We start from the raw sequence: 27,405 nt of genomic DNA, 5'->3' as shown, positions 1-27,405 counted from the left end.
AGCGGCCCCTCCCCCTCCCACTGAGGATCCATCAGTGCTGGGAGCAGCCTCTGTGACAGGTAGGTGAGGAGTATACAGCGGTGTATACAGTGCAGGGGGACTATACAGCTATATATACAGTGCAGGGGGACTATACAGCTATATATACAGTGCAGGGGGAGTATACAGCTGTATTTACGTGCAGGGAGGGGTATACAGCTTTATAGACAGTGCAGGGGGAGTATACAGCTGTATATATGGTGCAGGGAGGTGAGGAATATACGGCTGTATATACAATGCAGGGCTGTGACGAAGTATACGGTTGTGTATAGGGTGTGGGGAGGTGATGATATGCATGGCTGTGAGGAGTATATGGTTGTGTGTAGGTTGCGGGGAGGTGAGGAGTATACAGCTCGCTGTATATACAGTGCAGGGAGGAATATACAGCTGTATATACGGTGCAGGGCTGTGAGGAGTATATGGTTGTTTGTAGGTTGCGGGGAGGTGAGGAGTATACAGCTCGCTGTATATACAGTGCAGGGAGGAATATACAGCTGTATATACGGTGCAGGGCTGTGAGGAGTATACGGTTGTTTGTAGGTTGCGGGGAGATGAGGAGTATACAGCTCGCTGTATATACAGTGCAGGGAGGAATATACAGCTGTATATACGGTGCAGGGCTGTGAGGAGTATACGGTTGTTTGTAGGTTGCGGGGAGATGAGGAGTATACAGCTCGCTGTATATACGGTGCAGGGAGGAATATACAGCTGTATATACGGTGCAGGGCTGTGAGGAGTATATGGTTGTGTGTAGGTTGCGGGGAGATGAGGAGTATACAGCTCGCTGTATATACGGTGCAGGGAGAAATAAACAGCTGTATATACGGTGCAGGGCTGTGAGGAGTATATGGTTGTTTGTAGGTTGCGGGGAGATGAGGAGTATACAGCTCGCTGTATATACGGTGCAGGGAGGAATATACAGCTGTATATACGGTGCAGGGCTGTGAGGAGTATATGGTTGTGTGTAGGTTGCGGGGAGATGAGGAGTATACAGCTCGCTGTATATACGGTGCAGGGAGAAATAAACAGCTGTATATACGGTGCAGGGCTGTGAGGAGTATATGGTTGTTTGTAGGTTGCGGGCAGGTGAGGAGTATACAGCTCGCTGTATATACGGTGCAGGGAGAAATAAACAGCTGTATATACGGTGCAGGGCTGTGAGGAGTATATGGTTGTTTGTAGGTTGTGGGGAGGTGAGGAGTATACAGCTCGCTGTATATACGGTGCAGGGAGAAATAAACAGCTGTATATACGGTGCAGGGCTGTGAGGAGTATATGGTTGTTTGTAGGTTGTGGGGAGGTGAGGAGTATACAGCTCGCTGTATATACGGTGCAGGGAGAAATAAACAGCTGTATATACGGTGCAGGGCTGTGCGGAGTATATGGTTGCGAGGAGGTGAGGAATATACAGCTTGCTGTATATACGGTGCAGGGAGGAATATACAGCTGTATATACGGTGCAGGGCTGTGAGGAGTATATGGTTGTTTGTAGGTTGCGGGCAGGTGAGGAGTATACAGCTCGCTGTATATACGGTGCAGGGAGAAATAAACAGCTGTATATACGGTGCAGGGCTTTAGCTCCCCACACCGGTGCTGCGCTGTCAGCTCTGCAGTGCTGGCTGTTATATACACACAGGGAAGCGTCAGCCGTATACATTGGGCGCTGCAGTCTATTACATTAGTAACATGTAGAGAAGGCATAAAAACTGCCAAACCCTCCAGGAAAAAGCCCCCGAGTGCGGCGCACGGAGACCCCCACATGTAGCGCATCTTATCTTACATATGGGCTTTATTGTAGCATCTGGACTCAAAAACTGCCACAAAAACGCCCATGAAGCTGCCCACAGTCTGTGATCCACGGAATGTTACGATGTGGACAAGCGCACGGAGCTGCACGCGGACCAGTCACAATCTCCACCCACGATTTGTCTAAAAATGCAAAAGTTTAGGCTGACCACAGATGAGTGTATGAAAAATCATCCCTATGGTGCTGCACAGATCTGTGTTATCTTCAGTGCACCGTCCGTCTTCTCGTCAGTGCGCCCGTCCGTCTTCTCGTCAATGCGCCTCGTCCGTGTGTGTATCTTCTCGTCAGTGCGCCCGTCCGTCTTCTCGTCAGTGCACCCGTCCGTCTTCTTGTCAGTGCACCGGTCCGTCTTCTTGTCAGTGCAGCTGTCCGTCTTCTCGCCAGTGCGCCCGTCCATCTTCTCGGCAGTGTGCCCGTCCGTCTTCTCGTCAGTGAGCCCGTTCGTCTTCTCGTCAGTGCGCCCGTCCGTCTTCTCGTCAGTGCGCCCGTCCGTCTTCTCGTCGGTGCGCCCGTCCGTCTTCTCGTCGGTTCGCCTGTCCGTCTTCTCGTCAGTGCGCCGTCCGTCTTCTCGTCAGTGCTCCCGTCCGTCTTCTCGTCGGTGCTCCCGTCCGTCTTCTTGCCAGTGCGCCCCGTTCGTCTTCTCGTTGTTGCACCCGTCCATCTTCTCGTCAGTGTGTCCGTCTTTTCGTCAGTATGTCCTTTTTATACTATACATGGACAATAAAAAAAATTAAAAGGCCAAATATCGCTTTCTATGTAATCTCAGCAATGGATCCGCTAATCCTGATGCTGTCCATGGCGTCCATAACACTTCCAGACTTTATAACTCACTCATTGAGTTTGATGAACAGCTGTCATCCCAAAACACCGTATCTGAATGGTGCTTGTTGCGGTTTTTGTTCTCATGTTTGCGGTTTTTATGTTGCTGCCCTTTTTGGCCTCCGCGGCCTCCCCGTCCGGCCTCACTATGAATATTGTGATTGCAGCCGTCACCCAATAATGCTGAATAATTGCAGAAAACAGTATTTTGTTTAGTAGGGAATTTCAATACATTTTCTTTTGATCCCGTTTTTGGGGGGAGATTTTGGGGTGTATTCTGGCAGAAGGGCTGCTGATCATATTTGTATTTTACAGACATGAGTCCCTTATCTCTAGGATCCATTGGGAAATGTTCACAGATTGGAGTGATTTCTGCGATTATGGGACAAGTTCACATCTACGGTCCATTTTCACATCGTGCACTAATAGGATCCGTTTTCCGGACACGAGTCGTGTGACATCCGTCTGTAGCAGGTCTATTGCAGTGACTACACATCGGAAACTGGATCAGGCCTTCTATTAAATAGATTGTGACTGTATAAAAGTGACGCTCCATATAGATGAGCAATCAATTCTTCATGCTCCTGTTTGAACCCAGTATAACCTATAGGGAACTCACTTACAGGCTTTTGCTGCTGAAATCAGTTGCCTGGTTGTATAGGTCGTAGTGTAGGAAGAAATGTGATCCTATTAATCTGCAGAGAAATCGAGCTTTGCAGCCGTATGCAAATTAGCCTGGAAGCGCATTTGGGGCGTGTCCTGTGTATGCAGTGAATGGACACGCCCACAATGTACTCTCATGCTAATTTGCAAGTGCCTTCAATGCTTGATTTCTCAGCGCTGGCTTATCGGGTCCCTACAAACCTGACACCTTTTAGTTTCCTGCACTATGGCCGATTTAGTCCTACCTCTGGGCTTACAAGTACAGTCGTCCTGGGTGGTTTCTTTACTTCTGTGCTCCAGAGATCACACCCCATGCATCCATGTCAGCACTGTAACCGATCACTGGCCTCAACAGAATCAGGCTGTACATGGCAGCACCACCTCTGAGACCAGTGATTGGCTGCAGTGGTCACAACCTTAATGTGACTTTTTTTTTTTTATGTCTTAAATGGAATCTGTCACCAGTTTATTACTATGCAATCTGAAGACAGCATGTTGTAGGGATTAAACCACAGATTTCAGTGATGCCTTTTTTATCAAGCTCTGTTCTGTAGTTTATTTGCAATGATTGTTTTAGCACCAGCAGATTATCATTGCTCGGACTACTGTGCCTCATGCCTGGTAGTCCAGCACTCCCCTTCCTGTGTTAAGCAGCTCACTGTCTACAGACATTGTACACAGCCTGGTGTGGCCAGGGGCAGCTCTCAGCTCTGCTGAATTGCTAAATCTAAAACTCTTGATTGTGTCAGAACGGCTGCTATCGCTGGATTCAGGGTCTCTGCCTACATCATGCTGCTCTCAGCAAAAACCTGCTGACAGATTCCCTTTAATAACTATGTGAAGTAGAGCTTCTCCCATGCATTGCTATGATAATATACAGTGTCTCAGTAGCGGAGCACACAGTGCTAAATACCGCCATATGGTGCACAGCTCTCACATATGGCTGGAGGGCTCCTTTTTCTTTTTGGGTGTTGCTGTATTGATCCATCTGCCTTACTCGTCTCGTGCGTATGGCCGGTACATGATTGTGCTCTTTTTTTTACCAGCAGGGGGCGCTGTTTTTACAATTTTTGGACTTTCCTATGGAAAAACATGAAGAAACATATTTCCTATGTAAAAACTAGACCGCCATAGTTCACACGAGATGCCATCACCAGCGCTGCGCCACCTCCATCCGTTACTTTTCAGATCTGAACTAAATCAGATTGGGACGTTTACCCATGGTCTACAACGCCTGCTGGGAGTTGTAGTTCCACAGCACATGTTGCAGGGGAGTGCCATATACTGTGGCAGTGATATGCAGGAAGATTTCTGTGCACAGCGCCTCTATTTCTTCTAGAAATGTAACTTATCTTTCGGGAATAACGCTATATCTTCTATCTGTAGGATAGGGGTATTTTAGTGTAAGGAAGTAGATTGTTGATGCCTATGAGATCTCTTAGACCCCCACTATTCTCAGAACAGGGGACCAGGACTCCTGGTTCTTCCCTGAATGTGAGACTTCTGCAATGAGGGGATGAATGGAGCGGGTGATTGTGCATCCATAGGTTGTGGTGAAGAAAAGCAGCTCTATTCAGTAGTAAAATGGAGCTGAATGGAGCGTCGTTGCGCATGTGCGCCCACCCACTGCGTTCATATCCTCACGTCTGCTGAGGTGTGACTGCCTTCCCCGCTCCCCCTACAGCTGTGACCGCCTTCCCCGCTCCCCCTACAGCTGTAACCGCCTTCCCCGCTCCCCCTACAGCTGTAACCGCCTCCCCGCGACCCCTACAGCTGTGGCCGCCTCTCCCGCACCCTCTACATCTGTGACAGCCTCTCGAGCGCCCCCTACAGCTGTGACCGCCTCCCCCGCGCCCCATACAGCTGTGACCGCCTCCCCCCGTTCCCCTACAGCTGTGACCGCTTCCCTCGTGCCTCCTACAGCTGTGACTGCCTCCCCCGCGCCCCCTACATCTGTGACTGCGTCCCCCGCGCCCCCTACAGCTGTGACCGCTTCCCCCGCGCCCCTTACAGCTGTGACCACCTCCCCCACGCCCCTTACAGCTGTGACCGCCTCCCCCACGCCCCTTACAGCTGTGACCGCCTCCCCCGCTCCCCTTACAGCTGTGACCGCCTCCCCCACGCCCCTTACAGCTGTGACCGCCTCCCCCGCACTGCTTACAGCTGTGACCGCCTCCCCCGCGCCCTTTACAGCTGTGACCGCCTCCCCCCGCTCCCCCTTCAGCTGTGACCGCCTCCCCCCGCTCCCCCTTCAGCTGTGACCACCTTCCCCCACTCCCCTTCAGCTGTGACCGCCTCCCCCCGCTCGCCCTTCAGCTGTGACCACCTCCCTCACTGCCCTTACAGCTGTGACTGCCTCCCCCTACAGCTGTGACAGCCTCCGCCGCGCCCCCTACAGTTGCGACCGCTTCCCTTTCGCTCCCTTTACAGCTGTAACAGCCTCCCCCGCTCCCCCTACAGCTGTGACCCGCCTTCCCCGCTCCCCCTACAGCTGTAACCGCCTTCCCCGCTCCCCCTACAGCTGTAACCGCCTCCCCGCGACCCCTACAGCTGTGACCGCCTCTCCCGCACCCCCTACATCTGTGACCGCCTCCCTCGTGCCTCCTACAGCTGTGACTGCCTCCCCCGCGCCCCCTACATCTGTGACTGCGTCCCCCGCGCCCCCTACAGCTGTGACCGCTTCCCCCGTGCCCCTTACAGCTGTGACCACCTCCCCCGCGCACCTTACAGCTGTGACCGCCTCCCCCGCTCCCCTTACAGCTGTGACCGCCTCCCCCGCTCCCCTTACAGCTGTGATCGCCTCCCCCACGCTGCTTACAGCTGTGACCGGCTCCCCCGCGCCCCTTACAGCTGTGACCGCCTCCCCCCGCTCCCCCTTCAGCTGTGACCACCTTCCCCCACTCCCCCTTCAGCTGTGACCGCCTCCCCCCGCTCGCCCTTCAGCTGTGACCGCCTTCCTCGCTGCCCTTACAGCTGTGACTGCCTCCCCCTACAGCTGTGACAGCCTCCGCCGCGCCCCCTACAGTTGCGACCGCTTCCCTTTCGCTCCCTTTACAGCTGTAACAGCCTCCCCCGCTCCCCCTACAGCTGTGACCACCTCCCTCACTCACCTTACAGCTGTGACAGCCTCCCCCGCGCCCCCTACAGCTGTGACCACCTCCCTCACTCCCCTTACAGCTGTGACCACCTCCCCCGGGCCCCCTACAGCTGTGATCACCTCCCCCGGGCCCCCTACAGCTGTGATCACCTCCCCCGGGCCCCCTACAGCTGTGATCACCTCCCCCGCGCCCCCTACAGCTGTGACCACCTCCCTCAATCCCGTTACAGCTGTGACAGCCTCCCCCGAGCCTCCTACAGCTGTGAGACCACCTCCCCCGGACCCCCTACAGCTGTGACCACCTCCCCCGGGCCCCCTACAGCTGTGATCACCTCCCCCGGGCCCCCTACAGCTGTGATCACCTCCCCCGCGCCCCCTACAGCTGTGACCACCTCCCTCACTCCCCTTACAGCTGTGACAGCCTCCCCCGCTACCCCTACAGCTGTGACCACGTCCCTCACTCCCCTTACAGCTGTGACAGCCTCCCCTGCGCCCCCTACAGCTGTGACCACCTCCCTCACTCCCCTTACAGCTGTGATCACCTCCCCCGGGCCCCCTACAGCTGTGATCACCTCCCCCGCGCCCCCTACAGCTGTGACCACCTCCCTCACTCCCCTTACAGCTGTGACAGCCTCCCCCGCTACCCCTACAGCTGTGACCACGTCCCTCACTCCCCTTACAGCTGTGACAGCCTCCCCTGCGCCCCCTACAGCTGTGACCACCTCCCTCACTCCCCTTACAGCTGTGACCACCTCCCCCGGGCCCCCTACAGCTGTGATCACCTCCCCCGGGCCCCCTACAGCTGTGATCACCTCCCCCGCGCCCCTTACAGCTGTGACCACCTCCCTCAATCCCCTTACAGCTGTGACAGCCTCCCCCGGGCCCCCTACAGCTGTGATCACCTCCCCCGCGCCCCCTACAGCTGTGATCACCTCCCCCGCGCCCCCTACAGCTGTGATCACCTCCCCCGGGCCCCCTACAGCTGTGATCACCTCCCCCGGGCCCCCTACAGCTGTGATCACCTCCCCCGGGCGCCCTACAGCTGTGATCACCTCCCCCGGGCCCCCTACAGCTGTGATCACCTCCCCCGCGCCCCCTACAGCTGTGACCACCTCCCCCGGGCCCCCTACAGCTCCTCCCTTCATCTAAGCTCTTCATGTAACCTGCCACTAAGTAAAGACGTGTTTTCTCCTTATATTCTGCAAATGAAATAAATCAGAGGCGCGTCCTACTGGGGTCTGATTTCTGTCCGAAACTCACCGATTCAAGATCAGACGGTGTATATTGCGTTACTGCACTGTGCACACGGATGGTAAAATCAGCCCAAAAATCTGATCCAGCACAAAAGAAATACTGTCTGATGTTTTATTTTTTCCATACGAGAACAATCACTGATGTGTGAATGAGGTCTAAAGGCCCTGTCACACACAGAGATAAATCTGTGGCAGATCTGTGGTTGCAGTGAAATTGTGGACAATCAGTGCCAGGTTTGTGGCTGTGTACAAATGGAACATGATTTCACTGCAACCACAGATCTGCCAAAGATTTATCTCTGTGTGTGACGGGGCCTATAGTCTGCCGCAGCCACCCAGAAAGTGTCTGTGTACTGCGTGGTGAACACCATAGGCCATTGTGGTTACCCTTTGTATATCTACACACTGATGTGATCGTTTTATCCTCAGGACAAGTATGATCCCACCAGAGGACACAATGACGGAGACACAGCAGCCGCTCAGGATGGCCGCCCTGCGCGTCGTGGATTTCCCCTTGTCCCTTTACAACTCGCTCACACAGGTAGGAGGATGAAGGCTTTGGGCTGTAACACTTTTCCCTCCGGGGATCAGGCTCAGGAACTGCGTTACACCGCCATCATCTGCCCATAACAGCAGCAACCAGAGCGAGCGCCAATTGCTGTCGTCAAATCCTTTAATTGCCCCCGTTAACCACTGATGTTGGTGTCTGTGACCTGGGGGGCGTCCATGCTGCCACTTATTACACCCCATTCCATAATGCATTAATGGGGTGCTGATGGGTTACTTGCTGAAGACTCTGATCACCACCATCTTCAATTCCCATGAAGGATACCCGAATTTATGCTTCATTCTTCAGTACATGGGTATTGCAGTATATAGTATGGTTTAAGGCAACATTTTGGGTCTAAAAAGATTAAAAAGGAGAAAAAAAGTCTTAAAAATAGAAAAAAACAATACTTTTAATCCCCCCGCTTTTCCCTTCCAAAATGATACAATAAAAAAAGGTAAAAAATAATCATGTTTGATAAAAATCCGATTTATGAACATATAAAATGACAGTAAATGTAAAAAGAAAAAAAAAAATCAAACCTCCAAAAATGCTGGTTTATAACAAGTGACTTTGTCATTAAGGGGTTAATGTTTCTTGCCTTTTGGTCTTCTTGCACTTACGTTGCAGCTGAAGACGTCTCCTGGGCTGAGGACGATCTTCGCGGTCACCGCCGTCGGCACAGTGTCGATTATTTTTCTGGCTCGTCACTTTAGAAGAAGGAGAGGGAAGATAAAGAGCCCAATTTCTTCCTGGGAGCCCGGCAGCCTCCTGCTGGACAGTACCAAGCATGGCGCCCTCGAGAAAGGTGGGTCCTCGTGAAATCCGCGGGCCGTCGTGTGCAAGGATGACAGCAGCACAGAGGGTTTCAGGAGAAGACTGAAGGAATTATGTGGGGGACCGGGTGATAGTGGGGGTCGTCACAAGGAATAGAGACAGGAGGAGAGCTCACAGTCATAGATGGCAAGGGGGCAGGGTGCACAGCAGCACAGAGGGTTTCGGGAGAGTGGTGATCGCGTTATATGGTGGTGCTGGGTGATAGTGAGGAACATCACAAGGAACAGGAGCAGAGGCCACATTCATGGATAGCAAGAGAAAAGGGCTCACAGCAGCACAGAGGGTTTCAGGAGAGTGGTGATGGGATTATATGGGGGTGCTGGGTGATAGTGGGGGACATCACAAGGAACAGAAGCAGAGGCCACACTCATGGATAGCGAGGGAAGAGGGTCCACAGCAGCACAGAGGGTTTCAGGAGAGTGGTGATGGGATTATATGGGTGGTAGTGGTAGAGGGGGATATCACAAGGAATAGAGACTTGCAGACGTCACAGTCATAGAGCTAGAGAGTGAATGATGCACAGCAGCACAGAGGGTTTCAGGAGAGGACCCGTTGATTAGGGGGCAATCTCTGCACTGCTCCCATTGGAGTTCATGGAATGATCTCCCCCTAGTGGTGACAACTGGCAGGAATACTGAGAGCATTTTCAGCTTTCTTGATATTTGGGATGAGCCGCCATATTTTTGATCTATCATTATTGCTTTATTGAGGGTATGTACTGATCTTTTCCAAGGCAGTTTGACTTGTCCACTTATGTAATTATGTAAGAAATACCAGGACTGCAAGTAATAGGAAAACCTTATTTATAGGTAGCTATGAGCAGCACAGAGTATTTCAGGAGCAGGTGTTGACCGTCTCCATTCATGATTACAATTATGTCTACGTCTTATCTGTGTCTGATAGATGCGGCACTGAACTCTGAGACATGAACCTACGTCTAAAATGGGAATCCTCTATCCTCGTGCCACTCGGCCCATATTAGTCCTCTTTTATTGTAACCTCCCATGTAGTGAATGGAAGAGAAGGGTCGGGGGCTTCTGAGCTGGAGGTAGCTGCTTATCTCATTGATGGGACCCACATATTTTAGGCAACTAAACAATCCCCAGTAGATCCACCTTAGACATTTATAGCGTGAATAACCCATTAAAGGGAATCTGTCACCAGGTTTTTGCTCCCCCATCTGAGAGCGGCGTAATGTAGAGACAGAGACCCTGATTCCAGTGATGTCACTTACTGAGCTGTTTGCTGTCTTTTCTGCTGCAGATCTCACAGTTATACAGAGCTCATGAATATGCTGGGCTACCTGTAGCATGCCAAGTAATCCTGTAATGATAATCTCCTGCTCATTAAACAGGGATTTTATTAAAACTACACTAAGCAGCCCAATAATTGACACATCCCTGGAATAAGGATCTCTGCCCCTACATTATTTTGCTCTCAGATTAGGGGCAAAAACGTGGTGACAGATTCTCTCTAATGGTAGCAGGAAGGTTCCAAGCAGCACAGAGTATTTCAGGAGAGGATTTCCTCACTCGTGATTACGGTGTAGAGTTACTAGAAGGCTTTGCAGTCAGAGTTGGAGAAATAGGAAACAGAGGGATCCTTGTTAGTGCAGAGGGCAAACCACTGCCGTGTCCATCCTCATTCAGGTATAGGCTGTATATAGTGGGCGGCCGGCTTGGAGGTGATGGCCGGCCGGCTTGGTGGTGATGTGCGACCGGCCGGGTGGTGATGTGTGGCTGGCTGGGGGGTGATGTGCCGCCACCTAGGTGATGATGTGCCGCCACCTAGGTGATGATGTGCCGCCACCTAGGTGATGATGTGCCGCCACCAAGGTGATGATGTGCGCCCGGCCGGGTGATGATGTGCCGCCACCTAGGTAATGATGTGCGCCCGGCCGGGTGGTGATGTCTGGATGATGATGTGCCGCCACCTAGGTAATGATGTGCGCCCGGCCGGGTGATGATGTGCGGCTGGCCGGGTGATGATGTGCGGCTGGCCGGGTGATGATGTGCGCCTGACCTGGTGATGATGTGCGGCTGGCCGGGTGATGATGTCTGGATGGCCGGGTGATGATGTCTGGATGGCCGGGTGATGATGTGCGCCCAGCCGGGTGATGATGTGTGTTCGGCCGGGTGGTGATGTCTCTTCCTTGTACCGCAGGGTCCAGCTGTTCCAGCAGTCGGCAGAATCTGACCCTGTCCCTGACGTCAGTGAAGGAGAAGGGATCCCAGCTGCATCTTAACGGAGGGCTGAACAGTAAATATTCGGGGTCCGTGCAGAGTCTGGCGTCTGTAAGTTTAGTATCTCAGCTTATCCCCAATTTGTTGGGATTGTTTTAAGAATAGGACACAATATAAGCGATGTTACCCCTCTCTACATGTACAGTCATATGAAAAAGTTTGGGCACCCCTATTAATGTTAACCTTTTTTCTTTATAACAATTTGGGTTTTTGCAGCAGCTATTTCAGTTTCATATATCTAATAACTGATGGACTGAGTAATATTTCTGGATTGAATTGAGGTTTATTGTACTAACAGAAAATGTGCAATCCGCATTTAAACAAAATTTGACCGGTGCAAAAGTATGGGCACCTCAACATAAAAGTGACATTAATATTTTGTAGATCCTCCTTTTGCAAAAATCACAGCCTCTAGTCGCTTCCTGTAGTTTTAATGAGTTCCTGGATCCTGGATGAAGGTAGATTTGACCATTCCTGTTTACAAAACAATTCCAGTTCAGTTAAGTTTGATGGTCGCTGAGCATGGACAGCCACTTCACATCATCCCACAGATTTTCAATGATATTCAGGTCTGGGGACTGGGATGGCCATTCCAGAACATTGTAATTGTTCCTCTGTATGAATGCATGAGTAGATTTGGAGCAGTGTTTTGGATCATTGTCTTGCTGAAATATCCATCCCCTGCGTAACTTCAACTTCGTCACTGATTCTTGCACATCATTGTTAAGAATCTGCAGATACTGAGTTGAATCCATGCGACCCTCAACTTTAACAAGATTCCCGGTGCCGGCATTGGCCACACAGCCCCAAAGCATGATGGAACCTCCACCAAATTTTACTGTGGGTAGCAAGTGCTTTTCTTGGAATGCCGTGTTTTTTTACCTCCATGCATAACGCCTTTTTGTATGACCAAACAACTCAATCTTTGTTTCATCAGTCCACAGGACCTTCTTCCAAAATGTAACTGGCTTGTCTAAATGTGCTTTTGCATACCTCAGGCGACTCTGTTTGTGGCGTGCTTGCAGAAACGGCTTCTTTCGCATCACTCGCCCATACAGCTTCTCCTTGTGCAACATGCGCTGTATTGTTGACCGATGCACATTGACACCATCTGCAGCAAGATGATGCTGCAGGTCTTTGGAGGTGGTCTGTGGATTGTCCTTGACTGTTCTCACCATTCTTCTTCTCTGCCTTTCTGATATTTTTCTTGGCCTGCCACTTCTGGGCTTAACAAGAACTGTACCTGTGTTCTTCCATTTCCTTACTATGTTCCTCACAGTGGAAACTGACGGTTTAAATCTCTGAGACAACTTTTTGTATCCTTCCCCTGAACAACTATGTTGAATAATTTTTGTTTTCAGATCATTTGAGAGTTGTTTTGAGGAGCCCATGATGCCACTCTTCATAGGAGATTCAAATAGGAGAACAACTTGCAAGTGGCCACCTTAAATACCTTTTCTCATGATTGGATACACCTGCCTATGAAGTTCAAAGCTCAATGAGGTTACAAAACCAATTTAGTGCTTTAGTAAGTCAGTAAAAAGTAGTAAGGAGTGTTCAAATCAAGACATTGATAAGGGTGCCCATACTTTTGCACCGGTCAAATTTTGTTTAAATGCGGATTGCACATTTTCTGTTAGTACAATAAACCTCATTTCAATCCAGAAATATTACTCAGTCCATCAGTTATTAGATATATGAAACTGAAATTGCTGCTGCAAAAACCCAAATTGTTGTAAAGAAAAAAGGTTAACATTAATAGGGGTGCCCAAACTTTTTCATATGACTGTACATGCTGGTGAATACTAGAATTCCCTATTAAATAAATTAAAACCTATTCTGCAGCATCTTTTCTTAGAACTCTGTGCTCCCATAACAATGTGTTGTGTCTTTCCTCTGTTATTCCTCCTGGAAATGTATAACTTAATTAGGAGTTACCGGATGTCAGTCTATTCACTAGGCGAATGCTAACCCCCAGTTATACATTTCCAGGAGGAACCACAGAGGAAAGACACAATGTTATGGGAAAGGATGCTCCAGAATTGTTATTTGATAATATAGAGGGATCCGGAGGGCAGACGGGGCTTAGCCTAATTCATGTCTCCAGCCTTAGTCAAAGGGAGAATTTATTCAGCTAATTTTGCACAAAAAGGGTAACTTTTTGCATTTTTGGACTTCCCCTGACTTTTTTTTAATATTGGGGGGAAACGGGCTTAGCAGTAGGGACTTTGTAAATTATAATATCATCATTATTATATAAATTGTAAATCATAGCACGGGCCTAATTGACATCTACCTTATATATACACCTTCATATATACCTTCTGTGGCTTTAGTGCTTTGTTTTAGGTCCTTTTTTTTCCCCCCATAGAAATCTGAGCTGCCACCACTAGGCGGCAATCTCTGCACTGCTCCCATTGGAGTCAGTGGAAAGATCTCCCCCTAGTGGTGACAACTGGCAGGACTACTGAGAGCATTTTCAGCTTTCTTGATATTTGGGGTGAGCCGCCATATTTTTCTTTTTGCATTTACCTGCTGCTACATAATATCTTTTCTGTATTATTGAGGTTCAAAGTGTCAACTCGTGTCAGAGCTGCAATCCATGGGATAAAGGGGAAGAGGAGGATATTAAGCTGGTAAACATCCCGGTCACCACACCAGAGAACCTATATCTGATGGGTAAGCAAGGACTTGCACAGCAATCTGAGCTGCCTGCTGCCACCACTAGGGGGGCAATCTCTGCACTGTTTCTATTGGAGTCCATGTAAAGATCTCCCCCTAGTGGTGACAACTGGCAGGAATACTGAGAGCATTTTCAACTTTCTTGATATTTGGGATGAGATACCAATATCTGATGGGTAAGCAAGGACTTGCACAGCATCACTGCTCTTACGGTAAAGAATCCCCTTCTTATGATGACACCTGTCGTCCACTTCTGATTCCTCTATGTATCATGTACTGACCCTATCTGTGTATTGTAGTCATTTTACATATTTTGGGATTACGTGATTGTAGTGGCTTTAGCAGCAGCTGCCTGGCATTAATTGCCGAATTTACTACAAATGGATGAAAAGATGTTTTACTAACAGCTCTAGTTTGGGTTTGATGGGATTGCTGTAGTTTATTCATGACACTGAAACTACATATCTCATGATGCTGCAGTTCAGAGCCAGCAAAGCATTGCAGAACGGGAAAAAATAAAAGCTTTATTATCAGTCAATGTCCTATGTAGATAATAGAGGATAGAGGCAAGGAAAATATTAAATCAATTCTGACAGTATGAAGAATCCATTTCCATGTCCTGTTTACTGAGCGTTTTCCTCCTGCTCGGATGGATTAGGCTCGGCATCTGGTTTATCCAACTGGATTTATTGGCATTCCCTCAATGGCACCCAGTCTGCACAATCATTCACATGCACATTTTTCTGCAGGGTGCCAGGGCCCATGAATGGGGTGCTGATGGCATTATGATGGCAGCCGGGGATTTACTGAAGACCTCTGTGTCTGCCATGTTTGTACATCCATGAAGCCCAGCACATGGCAAGATGAGAGCATATTGTACAAGCGGCTGCACTTCATGTCCACTAAAAAGAGCAATAAAGAAAAATTTGAATGTTCCCATCACTGGCCTTTTTTTGCTAAAATGTTAATAAAAAATAAATTAAAAAAATATTTTTTTTTAAATGCAGTACCGCAGAGTTGCCACAAGAGGGCATGGTTCCATTGAAGTGAATGGTAAAGCTGCTGGTTATTGCTGGAAAAACCTAAATATGTCAATCTTTTTTTTGTAAGGAATGGAGCTATTTGAAGAGGCGCTGAGAAGGTGGGAACAAGCCCTCTCTTTCCGAAATAGGCAGGCGGAAGATGAAGCCAACTGCGGGTCCATCAGAATGGGAGCTGGGGACGCCATTGCTGAAGAAAACGTGGAGGTACCACGCGCTTTATAACATCACTGTTTTAGCTAACGGGTACTCCGATCTATGACGTTAAGGGCGTCACCACACAATATCTCCAGAATGGGGCAAATCTGGAATAAATAAATTGCTGCACATCCGCTGCGTTCTCCATTACTTTCTCTGGGCGTTGCTTGGATATTTTCAGGACCGTCTTTAATGGAGAGACCACCTCGCCTCTTCGTTCCTGGTGATCACAGATTGTCCTGCTCCTTTAGTCGCCAATGATCCGTTAGGGTTTGCAGAGATCTTGGCAGTGACCAGCTTTTCTGCAACGCCTCAGCAGGAGTAATTAAGCATTACATGGTGCCCATTGAAGTCAATGGATAATTGTGTGATGCATAGAGAGAGGCGCTCTTTGATGTTGGTCAGGCTTAAAGGGGTACTCCCATATTATAAAGGTACGAGTATGCTGTAACTTTATCCTTGGTAGGGCACAGAGTGGGGGGGGGGCGTTGTGCTTATTTAGCATTGTGTCCCCTTTTCTATTATCCCCAGCTTTGGGGTCCGGGGGATGTTGCTGTTTTCTGCACAGTACAAAGCAGAGGAAGAAAAATGAATGATACTGCTGTTCGTCAATATTGCAGCCCATGTATTCTCCGGCTTGGTGGGCTCCCATAGATTATGAAGTGACGATATTCCGTTACATTATTACATAGGAGTACCCCTGTAATTGATTTTAAATGTCATCTTCTAGGACATCATAAGTGCAGAATTCATCCACAAGCTGGAAGCTCTGCTGCAGCGGGCATACCGGCTCCAGGAGGAATTCGAGGCCTCGCTCGGGGCGTCCGACCCAGCGTCACTGGCCAACGACATAGGTAAGATATGATGGGGGCGCCGCTATCTGCGCAGACACTTTATGTCGTGCCTTCTTCTTTGGGTATATCGTCGATGGACAGACCCATAAATTGTATCTGCTGAGATTTATGTGATGTTCACAGCAGCACAGAGTATTTCAGGAGCTAGATGTTCAGATCTTGGTAAAATCTGCACCATTTCAGCCCTGATTCTTTTTTAAAAGACAAGAATAAAGCCGCTCGCTGTGTGAACCAGTACTAGCAGAGCTAGGTGGGTACAATACTGAATGAGTGCGGCTGCAGCCCCGACCCCAAAAATGGAGGATGAGGAGAGAAAGAAACACAAGATTGTCGGATAGATTGGCACAGCATCGCAGGCGGTTTAGGGACTTTATTGGACAACGCGTTAAAATTTTAAAAATGTTTTTCTTTTCTTCTTTTTCAAAAATAAGTATTCAGTGATAACACATTATTTTAGAGGAATAAATAAAAAGTAAGTATATTTAAAATTATGAATAAAATCCATTTACAGAAGAAAAAAATGTCCAATTACCGAACATTAATGAGATATTGTCCCGTCCATCGATTCTATTGCGGATTGTCTTCACTTTCATTCTTCTGGAACCAGAAGGGATCGTTTAGAAACAACCATTGATGCCCCTCTGGGACCCATCCGGGGGCTTCTCGGGTATTTGTTCTGATATTGTAAGTTGCAGATTTTGGGGTGTGTTTGGATGGGCGATGATTCCTGATATTTTGCTCCGTCGGTTGTGAATTGGTTGGATCGCACGGCCGGCTCATTGGAGGTCACGGCTACATCCTAGAGGCCAGAACACAAAGGATGTGCTAGAACCTGACGAAAAATTATCTCCAGTGCGATTTGATCGGAATTGTTTGCACTTGTTCTTAGACCTTCCATAGATTGGGTGCAGCTTTTCTTCTTTGCCTTCATGGAGCGTTCAAGGTTTAGGGGAGGGGATGGACATGGAGGACTGCAAGATATCTACTAGTGTGACGCCCCTGGACTATCAGGTGGTCACAGGGTATTGCACAATCTGCCCTCCACCTCCTTCTTGGTTTTGGGTCCCCAACCACATGGTGTTGCCTACATCAGCTAATGAAATCCTAGGTACACTCTGCACCACACGCACCAAACACACCAGTGGACGGCCTGAGTGTAATAGGGTCGCCCACTTGGGGGGTTGGAGAGAGGAGGTCAGGAGAAAAAGAGTGGAGTCTGGAAGTGAAGGAGAGAGGAGGTCAGGAGAAAAAGAGTGGAGTCTGGAAGTGAAGGAGAGAGGAGGTCAGGAGAAAAAGAGTGGAGTCTGGAAGTGAAGGAGAGAGGAGGTCAGGAGCAGGGCTCCTAGGAAGCTCTCTAGGTGGCAGATAGTGGTCTGGGCCTAGAGCTGGACCCCCGGTCGCAGAGGATCATGGCAAGGGGCACGGATCTGTCAAGGAGGACAGTTGGCGGTCTTGCACCATCACCGGGCTAGGACCAGGACACGACGGGGTATGTGGACTCTAGGTCAGGGAGTAGCTTCAGGCAACCTAACAATTTACCCGAGGAGAACGGAGTCTTCAAGAGCCGTTCCCACCCGCTCCAAAATCGGGGTACTAGCGCAACGAGGGGGATAGGACTTTCCACTAAAAACGGTCCAGAAAATCCCAAGCGTGAACCCTGAGAGCAAGCTCCCACACTTAGCCATAGTGGGGAGCGGGACCCAGCAAGTTTCACACTACCGGGACCAACAGAGAAGTAAACTTAGTGCCAGGAGGTAGGTCATGGATCACCAGGCAGCACCATTGGGGACGGGACCCGAACTAAGCTCCCCTCAGCGGCAGCGGTGTCCAGAACTTTGGTTTATCCAGTTGTCGGTGTCAGCTTAATGGACTGAGTGACTACGCAAGTGACCCCCTTGCATCCAACGGCACTCCCCCACCATCATCGAGCCCCGGGGTATGCCCTTTACCCGTGGAGGGTCACAACACCTGGCTGCCCCATTCCATCATCTTCGGGTACTCCCAACTGCAGCGGTGGTACTCCTAGTTACCACGTACCACGGGTGGCGTCACAACTCTATAATCTCCCTTGTAAATACCCCCCTTCATTTTGAGTGGCCGCGCGACCACCGGATCCGCAGACCCTCGAGCCACCGAGCACCCGGATCCGAGCAGCTCAGCTGCTGACAGCACACTAACACCAGTGGTGGTCAAGGGCACTGATACCTGTAAAATGTCCATTACTGACCCAGTGCATACAGCTCGTACCCAAATATAGTCTATTGTCTTGGCTTTTGTGTTTGGATTTCGTCTGCCTCCTACTGGCCAGGAGCAGTACTGCACCTTATTACATGAATATCCTCACGACTGCTGTGACCTATCGTACTTTCAGCACCAGTCTGAAATCCGATGGTTTTGGGATGGGGTCAGGGATTTCTTAGTAGTCCTTAGAACAGACCTGGGCAAGGGGCGGCCCGCGGGCCACATCCGGCCCGCCTACTCTCTGTGACCGGCCTGCCTGGTTCAGGGCGTCCTTGCTGGCCGGTCACTGATGAGGGCAATCTGACCTGTTGTCCGGAGCTCCAGGCTCCGGGATGCGCGTGGTCAGATTGCCCTCATCACACGCTGCGTGCCAGGCAGGGAACAGAGGACAGATCCTGCAGCGCCGCACAGTGCAGGCAGCGGAACGCAGGAATCTCTCCTCTGTTCCCTGCGGCAGCTTTCTCTGTGACACACGCGCGCCCTGATATCGTCAGTACGGCGCGCGTGTGTCATTTGAAAAGTTCCCACCCGGCAGGAGAAGCTGCTGCAGCAGCGGAGGCCGTATGGAGAGAAGCAGCGGCTCCTAGGAATACCGCATCGGCGCAGCCTGGGCATGTGAAAGAGAAGCCGCTCAGCAGGGGGCTCGTACGGAGGTGCCTGAGGAGGGGACAATAAGAAGAGAGGTGAGTGGTTACTAGTAACCTCCTGGGGCAATGGGGGGGGGGTTAACTGTTGACAGATATTTGGGGTGTAGTGGTTTAGTATATGGGAATGTAGTTTTACAGGTGTGGTATATGGGGGGGTGTAGTGTTGTGTAGTATATAGTGGTGTAGTATAATACAGGTGTATATAGGGGTGTAGTAGTGTAGTATAATACAGGTGTATATAGGGGTGTAGTGATGTAGTATAATACAGGTGTATATAGGGGTGTAGTGGTGTAGTATAATACAGGTGTATATAGGGGTGTAGTGATGTAGTATAATACAGGTGTATATAGGGGTGTAGTGGTGTAGTATAATATAGGTGTATATAGGGGTGTAGGGGTGTAGTATAATACAGGTGTGTATATAGGGGTGTCGTGATGTAGTATAATATAGGTGTATATAGGGGTGTAGTAATGTAGTATAATACAGGTGTATATGGGGTGTAGGGGTGTAGTATAATACAGGTGTATATAGGGGTGTAGTGGTGTAGTATAATACAGGTGTGTATATAGGGGTGTAGTGGTGTAGTGTAATACAGGTGTATATAGGGGTGTAGTATAATACAGGTGTATATAGGAGTGTAGTGATGTAGTATAATACAGGTGTATAGAGGGGTGTAGTGATGTAGTATAATACAGGTGTATAGAGGGGTGTAGTGATGTAGTATAATACAGGTGTATATAGGGGTGTAGTGATGTAGGTTATCACAGGTGTAGTATATAGTGATGTAGTATATTACAGGTGTATATAGGGGTGTAGTGATGTAGTATTATACAGGTGTATATGGGGTGTAGGGGTGTAGTATAATACAGGTGTATATAGGGGTGTAGTGGTGTAGTATAATACAGGTGTGTATATAGGGGTGTAGTGGTGTAGTGTAATACAGGTGTATATAGGGGTGTAGTATAATACAGGTGTATATAGGAGTGTAGTGATGTAGTATAATACAGGTGTATAGAGGGGTGTAGTGATGTAGTATAATACAGGTGTGTATATAGGGGTGTAGTGGTGTAGTGTAATACAGGTGTATATAGGGGTGTAGTATAATACAGGTGTATATAGGAGTGTAGTGATGTAGTATAATACAGGTGTATAGAGGGGTGTAGTGATGTAGGTTATCACAGGTGTAGTATATAGTGATGTAGTATATTACAGGTGTATATAGGGGTGTAGTGATGTAGTATATAGTGGTATAGTATATAGAGGTGTACCTTATTACAGGTGTAGTGTATAGGGATGTATATTACAGGTGTAGGATGTGGCAGGTGTAGTGATGTAGTATATGGGGATTGTGTGTGTATGTATACGGTATATACATTGTGTGTATGTGTATATATATTATATACACACACAGTATATATGCGTGTGTGTGCATATATATATATATATATATATATATATATATATATATATATATATATATATATATATATATATATATATATATATATATATATATATATATATATATATATATATAGGTTGTTGAACCGAGTTAATTATATTAGTCCTGGCCCTCTAAAACCATCCCAACTTCTCATGCAGCCCCATGGGAAAATTAATTGCCTGTTGCAGTTATCGTCTTCATTTGCTTTTCTATGAATTCCTTTTATGCTGCATTTTATTATCTTTAAGAGGATCTGTGATAAGTGGACACATTTTGCTCTGATTTAGTTCATGCTTCGCCCCTGATTATTACATAGTATGCTTCTATAGATAGGGGCCTTTTTATTAAGTGCTACTTTTTCTCATCTTTACAAACAGGGCGTGGCTCTCGGGTTAATTATGCAGATCAGCCTATAGACACGCCCCCCAGAGAATCCTGCTAGCCACGCCCTCTTGGTAGAGACCATAAAAGTAGCGCTAAAGAAAAAGGGTCAGATCTCTGTAACCATAAAACAGATGTAATAAAGGAATATTCAGGGGAGCAATGGGAATAAAATAAGAGCAAAAACTGGTCACTTGTGATGTGGTGTCAGGTTCCCTTTAATATACAGGAGAAACCACTTGGAGTCTGGGAAATGTGACCATTCACACGTTTCATCTGATGTGAATTGGTGGATGAGCCGCCATTCACTCATTCATTTGTGCCGCACTTGTAAATATGATAGAAGCCGCGAAGGTGTAACTATACGTCGGATCCAGCACGAGAATGATCCATAATTGTGCAGAAAGGATCAAATGAAAAGTTTTCTCACGTGCTGCATTGAAGGGTGGGGGGAGGTTACGCTCGGCGGGTCCTGTTAAAATCCTGACAGCTGACAGCGTGCCCTATTTTTAGTCCCAGAAAATAAATAAGGTCTGAACTAATAAACGATCACGTTCTTTATTATCCGCAGTTAACTCACTGCTTTTTGATTGGCTGTTAAATCATTTAAAACTCAACGTATGCCAAAATGGCAAAAACAAAAACTACCGCTCGTCCCGCAAAGAATAATCTCCCACTATTGAAAAGTAAAAAAAGGTTATAGATCCCGGATTATGGTGACATAAAGCAACGTTTCAGCCTGGAAAAGGGATGTTTCATGAAGGTAGTGCTGTTACTACCCCCTGCGTATGCTGAGGGTTGTAGCATAACCCCACCGTGCACTCTGTATAATCATACGGGTGCAGTATCTGTGTACTGAGCACGTGCCACGAGCCGCAGCACAGAATATGACATGACGCCTCGCAGCAGACTTTTCTCACCAGCCGCCCTGAGAATAAATTTAGTCTTCTGATGCTGCTGCCGCCTCTGTCCTCCACCTGCCGCCATTACTCAGACACTTGTGAGAGGGATGCGTCCTCCACTGGAATCTACAGTCGTCGTGATCAGGCGGATCATTACTCATGCAAATTGTGTCATCGTAGGGACTGCACATCATCATCCTCATTAACCCATTATGGTCATGTGATTGTGTAGGTATCCATCCATACTGACAACCATCATGGCACCGTTATAGCTCCCAGAGGGGTTGTCAGTGCCTTTTCCAGGCGCCTTGTAAATCTGCTCCGCTATGTGATGATAGATCTGCAGATCGACCTCAGTTCTACTCGTGTCTCCGCCGGTCAGGAAAAGCTGCCTGACAACCCTCATAATGGCAGCCACTGGATGTCACTCCACTTTCTATATTGAAATTCTCCGATTTGTTCTCATTTTCTGGGGACGATTATTGCAGCTTTAATAGGCGGTGACATTATAAGGAGGAGTCAGAGGTTTGCAGTATTAATGACGCATGGAGGATCCCGTGTGGGGCATGAATCACTGAATACCAAGAAGATGAAACCTGCGACTATATCAGATGTGGTGAGGGAGAAATCTGTCAATCACCCGGTGAGGGGTGGGGAGAAGCTGGCGGGGGATGAAGCTGGCGGGGGATGAAGCTGGCGGGGGCCGCACCACACTAGGTGCATCTCTCCTTATGGTCCCCAGACGATTTTTCAAACTGAAATAACACAGCCAGCGTCTTCGCTGAGCTACAGGGGGTCCTGACCACATGAATCAGATGACAGGTTCCCTTTCAATGTTTAGAATCCTCCTTCATGGCCAAAAATTCATCCACAGTAAATAGAAGAGGAAAGTGGGTGATGCAGCTAAAGTTTGATGTAAATTGCATGAGGGGGTAGAGATGGAAAGTAACAGGGGAAGCGGATAGGCTGTACATGCAAGAAGTTATTTAGTATCACACAATAAATATACACTCTGACTGCACCAGCAGAATAGTGAGTGCAGCTCTGGAGTATAATACAGGGTCCGTAATGTAATCTATGTACACAGTGACACCACCAGCAGAATAGTGAGTGCAGCTCTGGAGTATAATACAGGATGCAACTCAGGATCAGTACAGGATCAGTAATGTAATGTATGTACACAGTGACACCACCAGCAGAATAGTGAGTGCAGCTCTGGAGTATAATACAGGATGCAACTCAGGATCAGTACAGGATCAGTAATGTAATGTATGTATACAGTGACTGCACCAGCAGAATAGTGAGTGCAGCTCTGGAGTATAATACAGGATCAGTAATGTAATCTATGTACACAGTGACACCACCAGCAGAATAGTGAGTGCAGCTCTGGAGTATAATACAGGATGCAACTCAGGATCAGTACAGGATCAGTAATGTAATGTATGTATACAGTGACTGCACCAGCAGAATAGTGAGTTCAGCTCTGGAGTATAATACAGGGGGTAACTCAGGATCAGTAATGTATGTACACAGTGACTGCACCAGCAGAATAGTGAGTTCAGCTCTGGAGTATAATACAGGGGGTAACTCAGGATCAGTAATGTATGTACACAGTGACTGCACCAGCAGAATAGTGAGTGCAGCTCTGGAGTATAATACAGGATAAGTAATGTAATGTGTGAGCTTTTTCATCCCTCGAGTGTAACTTTATCGTTGGTCATCTTCTCAGTAAACAGCACCTGGTTTCGGGGCAGCTGCATAGCCAGATTGTGTTGGACATTCTCACCAGGCTGAGTATATGGAAGCTGATACACTTCTTTTTTTGCACCGCTCTTCTCACAGCCAAAACTCAGCCTCGCTTGGTAAATGTTATAATTTTGTCTGCAGGCAGCTGCCACTAGGGGGTGCTAACTGCAAATAGATATATACAATTACTATGCTGGGGCTGAATTCATGTGTATGCAGTGAGCTCCCACTAGTGGCAGCTGCAGATACAAAAAACATTTGGGGATGCCAGGACCAGTTAGTTTGGGCTTTCTTCCACCTCAGGCCTCATAACACTCTCAGCATTTGATAACCAAAGATTATTTAGGATTTTCTTTGGAGCTGCACATCCTGCCTAACTTGGCAGAGAGGTAATGGGGGAGGGGCAGTGTATAATGCTGCACAGTAATACATAGAAGGTCAGGTATTATCTGCATGTTTAGGTCAATGTCATTCCGGTAAATAGTCAGATCCTGAGTCCGGCGGAGGTAAAGCAGACTCCCGCGTGTAACGTTTGAGGTTTAGACATCATGATCTATAAATCTGTTCTCCCCAGAACCGGTCTCGAGGCTCAGAATAATGGAAGCGATCCAAAGGGTGAAACGTCTCCTTCTCCATACAAGTCCATGAAATCCCCCGTCCTCACAGGAGACAATATTCTGATTTATGCAATGGGTTTATATTACTTAAAATATTCATCAAACTGAAATGTCGGATTTCCTGAGTCTGCTGCCGCAGTGTACGATTTCTGGATGACCCGGGGCAGTGGTGCAGCGTGGGCTGGAAAGTACTCATGTAATTATACTATACGCACTGACCTACTGGGAGGGTTTTTCTTTTGCTAAAATCAGACATATAATTTCAACAACAAAAAGTTTATATATTGTTCCATTTTTTTTTTTTTGCTTTTTTATTAGATTTTTAATGTAACAAATGTATTTTTCTAGCCCATATCCTATCCCTAACCCTGATTGTATCACTGTCCCTTGCCCTGATCCTATCCTTAACCCTAACCCTTGTTCTGTCCTACCCCCCATCCCTTGATCATATCTCTTATCCTATCCCTAACCTTAGTTCTGATCCTATCCCTAGCCCTTACCCTGATCATATATTTGATCCTATCCCTAAACATGGCACTGATCCTACCCCCTACCAGCCTTGATCGTGTCTCTCATCCTATTCTTAACCCTAGTCCTGATCCTATCCCTAATCTTAGGTCTGATCCTGTTCTAGGCCTGATCCTTTCCCTAACCTTAGCTCTGATGCTAGCCCTTGCCCTGATCCTATCCCCTAGCCATGATCATATCTCTATCCTAGTCTTAACCCTAGTCCTGATCCAACCATAATCCTAGTTCTGATCCTAGCCCTTGCCCTAATCCTGCCCCTAGACCTGATCCTATCCCTAGCTCTAATACTAGCCCTGGCCCTGATCCTATCCCTAACCCTGATCATATCTTTCATCCTAACCCTAACCGTAGTCCTGAGCCTATCCCCAACCTTAGTTCTGATACTATTCCTAACCCTTTCACTGCCCCTAGACCTGATCCTATCCCTAATCTTAGCTCTGATCCTGCTCCTAGGCCTGATCCTATCCCTAGCTCTGATACTAGCCCTTGCCCTGATCCTATCACCTAGCAGTGACCATATCTCTATCCTATCCTTAACCCTAGTCCTGATCCTATCCCTAAACTTAGTTCTGATCATATCCCTAGCCCTTACCATGATCCTGCCCCGAGGCCTGATCCTATCCCTAGCCCTGATCATATCTCTCATCTTATCCCTAACCTTAGTCCTGAGCCTATCCCCAACCTTAGTTCTGATCCTATTCTTAACTCTTGCTCTGCCCTTAGGCTTGATCCTATCCCTCATCGTAGCTCTGATCCCGCCCCTAGGCTTGATCCTAACCCTAGTTCTGATACTAGCCCTTGCCCTGATCATATCTCTCATCTTATCCCTAACCTTAGTCCTGATGCTATCCCTAACCTTAGTCCTGCTCCTATCCCTAGCCCTTACCCTGATCATAAATCTGATCCTATCCCTAACCTTAGTCCTGAGCCTATACCCAACCTTAGTTCTTATCCTATTCTTAACCCTTCCGCTGCTCCTAGGCCTGATCCTATCCCTAATCTTAACTCTGATCCTGCCCCTAGGCCTGATCCTATCCCTAACCACAGCTCTGATACTAGCCATTGCCATGATCATATCTCTCATCCTATCCTTAACCTTAGTCCTGATCCTATCCCTAGCCCTTACCCTGATCATAAATCTGATCCTATCCCTAAACCATGGCCCTGATCCTATCCCTAGCATTGATCCTAAACTTTTAGCCTGAACTCTAAACCAATCCCTATCCCTAACCCAAGTGAAATTTTACACCCCCTTAAAACGTTGACACCAAGGGCTACCACCCCTGTGCTTTTTTCCCCACACCTGAAACCACTGCCTGTGGAAGATGCAGATTAAGGATTGCAGTGATGAAGATTCTGTAGTCGGGCTCTGTCTGTGGGGGTCAGGTAGTATATTATAACCCAGTGCTATAGGGTGTTCTATTGTAGCCCCCAAATATTCTCGTGCATGTGACGGGCCCCTTTAGTTAGACAATAATACTGCAGATCTCGGATGTCATGCCAGCCGTACATGTGAGATAACTGTCGCCAGATCGCTCCAATCCACCATAGTTTATGATGTGTCGGGGCAGCTGATGATCCTGTTTCCTGTTAGATAAGCAGCACCAGAATGATCAAGCAGCTGCTTATCACCATTGCTCCATATGCAAGCTTAGGATATGAAGCCGTAAATGTTCATTGTACATTAATTAATGGTTATTATAGTTGTTGGTTTAGTGAGCATTTGGCTAACAAAAAAATCTGATTAATAGTGCCAGCTGAGATAAGTACCGGCTTTACTTGATTGCTGCCATCTGGAGTCACTGGGCAGATCCTAGATTACTGAGATCAAAGCTCAATTGGCAATAAGAAGGGACTCCTGACCTTTACTGTTTCTGTTACTGCCTTATTAATCAGATTTTTACAGCTTACAAAATAACATATATAACCTATCCACAGAACAGGTGACATTGGTATGATCCCAGGGGAAATCTGACGCCTGTCCCAAAATCCCCTGTCTGAACGCAGCAGCAGTGCACATGTGTGACCACCATCTAATTAGATGAGAAGCGAAGCCCCCGATGTCCGTAAATCGCTGCTGGAAGTGGCAGAGGGGAAAGTACGTTACCCCCTTACCTATGTATAAGGGATAACGTGTTATTTTGGGAATAATCTTTAAACTATTTAAAAATCTATTACAGTCCACTCATAGAAGTTGAAGTCAGTTCTACCTGTGCCTATGATAACACTTCCTGGACTTTCTATTCAAGCTGTTGTGTTATCATAGGGACCCTGGTCCTCATATCACCTCCTTATAATTCAGTTTTAATTTTTTTATTAGCTGTAGTACCCGGCATTGCCCGGGATAGTAACTGTCTCTTTGTCTCTCTCCCAGTCTGTCTGTCTGTGTCTGTCTCTGTTTGTCTATGTCTCTTTCTGTCTGTCTGTCTCTTTCCTTGTCTCTTTCTGTCTGTCTCTTATTGTCTGTCTGTCTCTTTCTGTCTGTCTTTCTTTTTCTGTCTTTCTTTCTTTTTCTGTCTTTCTCTGTGTGTCTTGTCTCTTTTCCCTGTCTGTCTCTATAATGTGTGTCTGTTTCTATCCATGTCTGTAAGGCTGTCTGTGTCTATCTCTCTGTCTGTCTCTGTATCAGTTTCTCTGTCTCTCTCTATCTTTCTCTGTCTGTCTCGCTCTCTATCTTTGTGTCTGTCAGTCTCTTTCCCTGTCTGTCTCTTTCCCTGTCTGTCTCTTTCCCTGTCTGCCTCTTTCCCTGTCTGCCTCTTTCCCAGTCTGTCTCTTTCCCTGTCTGTCTCTTTCCCTGTCTGTCTCTTTCCCTGTCTGTCT

General features: G+C 47.8%; 1 protein-coding gene across 3 annotated transcripts in view; it reads left to right on the top strand.

The window, feature by feature from the left end:
- Positions 1-27,405, top strand: part of MIGA1 (mitoguardin 1) — a 56,826-nt gene continuing 29,421 nt past the window's right edge. For 2 of the 3 annotated variants that reach the window (XM_075320275.1, XM_075320273.1), the window contains exons 1-7: positions 1-59; positions 8,108-8,219; positions 8,856-9,033; positions 11,226-11,356; positions 13,873-13,984; positions 15,098-15,234; positions 15,956-16,079. In XM_075320275.1, the coding sequence (XP_075176390.1) occupies positions 8,115-8,219; positions 8,856-9,033; positions 11,226-11,356; positions 13,873-13,984; positions 15,098-15,234; positions 15,956-16,079 (787 nt within the window). In that variant the 5' untranslated portion in view covers positions 1-59; positions 8,108-8,114. Of the gene's footprint in view, positions 60-3,075; positions 3,140-8,107; positions 8,220-8,855; positions 9,034-11,225; positions 11,357-13,872; positions 13,985-15,097; positions 15,235-15,955; positions 16,080-27,405 lie in introns of those variants that run through there. The other variant, XM_075320274.1, reaches the window with a different exon arrangement.

Source organism: Anomaloglossus baeobatrachus, chromosome 8 (genome assembly GCF_048569485.1).
Source record: "Anomaloglossus baeobatrachus isolate aAnoBae1 chromosome 8, aAnoBae1.hap1, whole genome shotgun sequence".
NCBI lineage: Eukaryota > Metazoa > Chordata > Amphibia > Anura > Aromobatidae > Anomaloglossus > Anomaloglossus baeobatrachus.
This window is presented reverse-complemented; position numbering and strand designations above follow the sequence as displayed.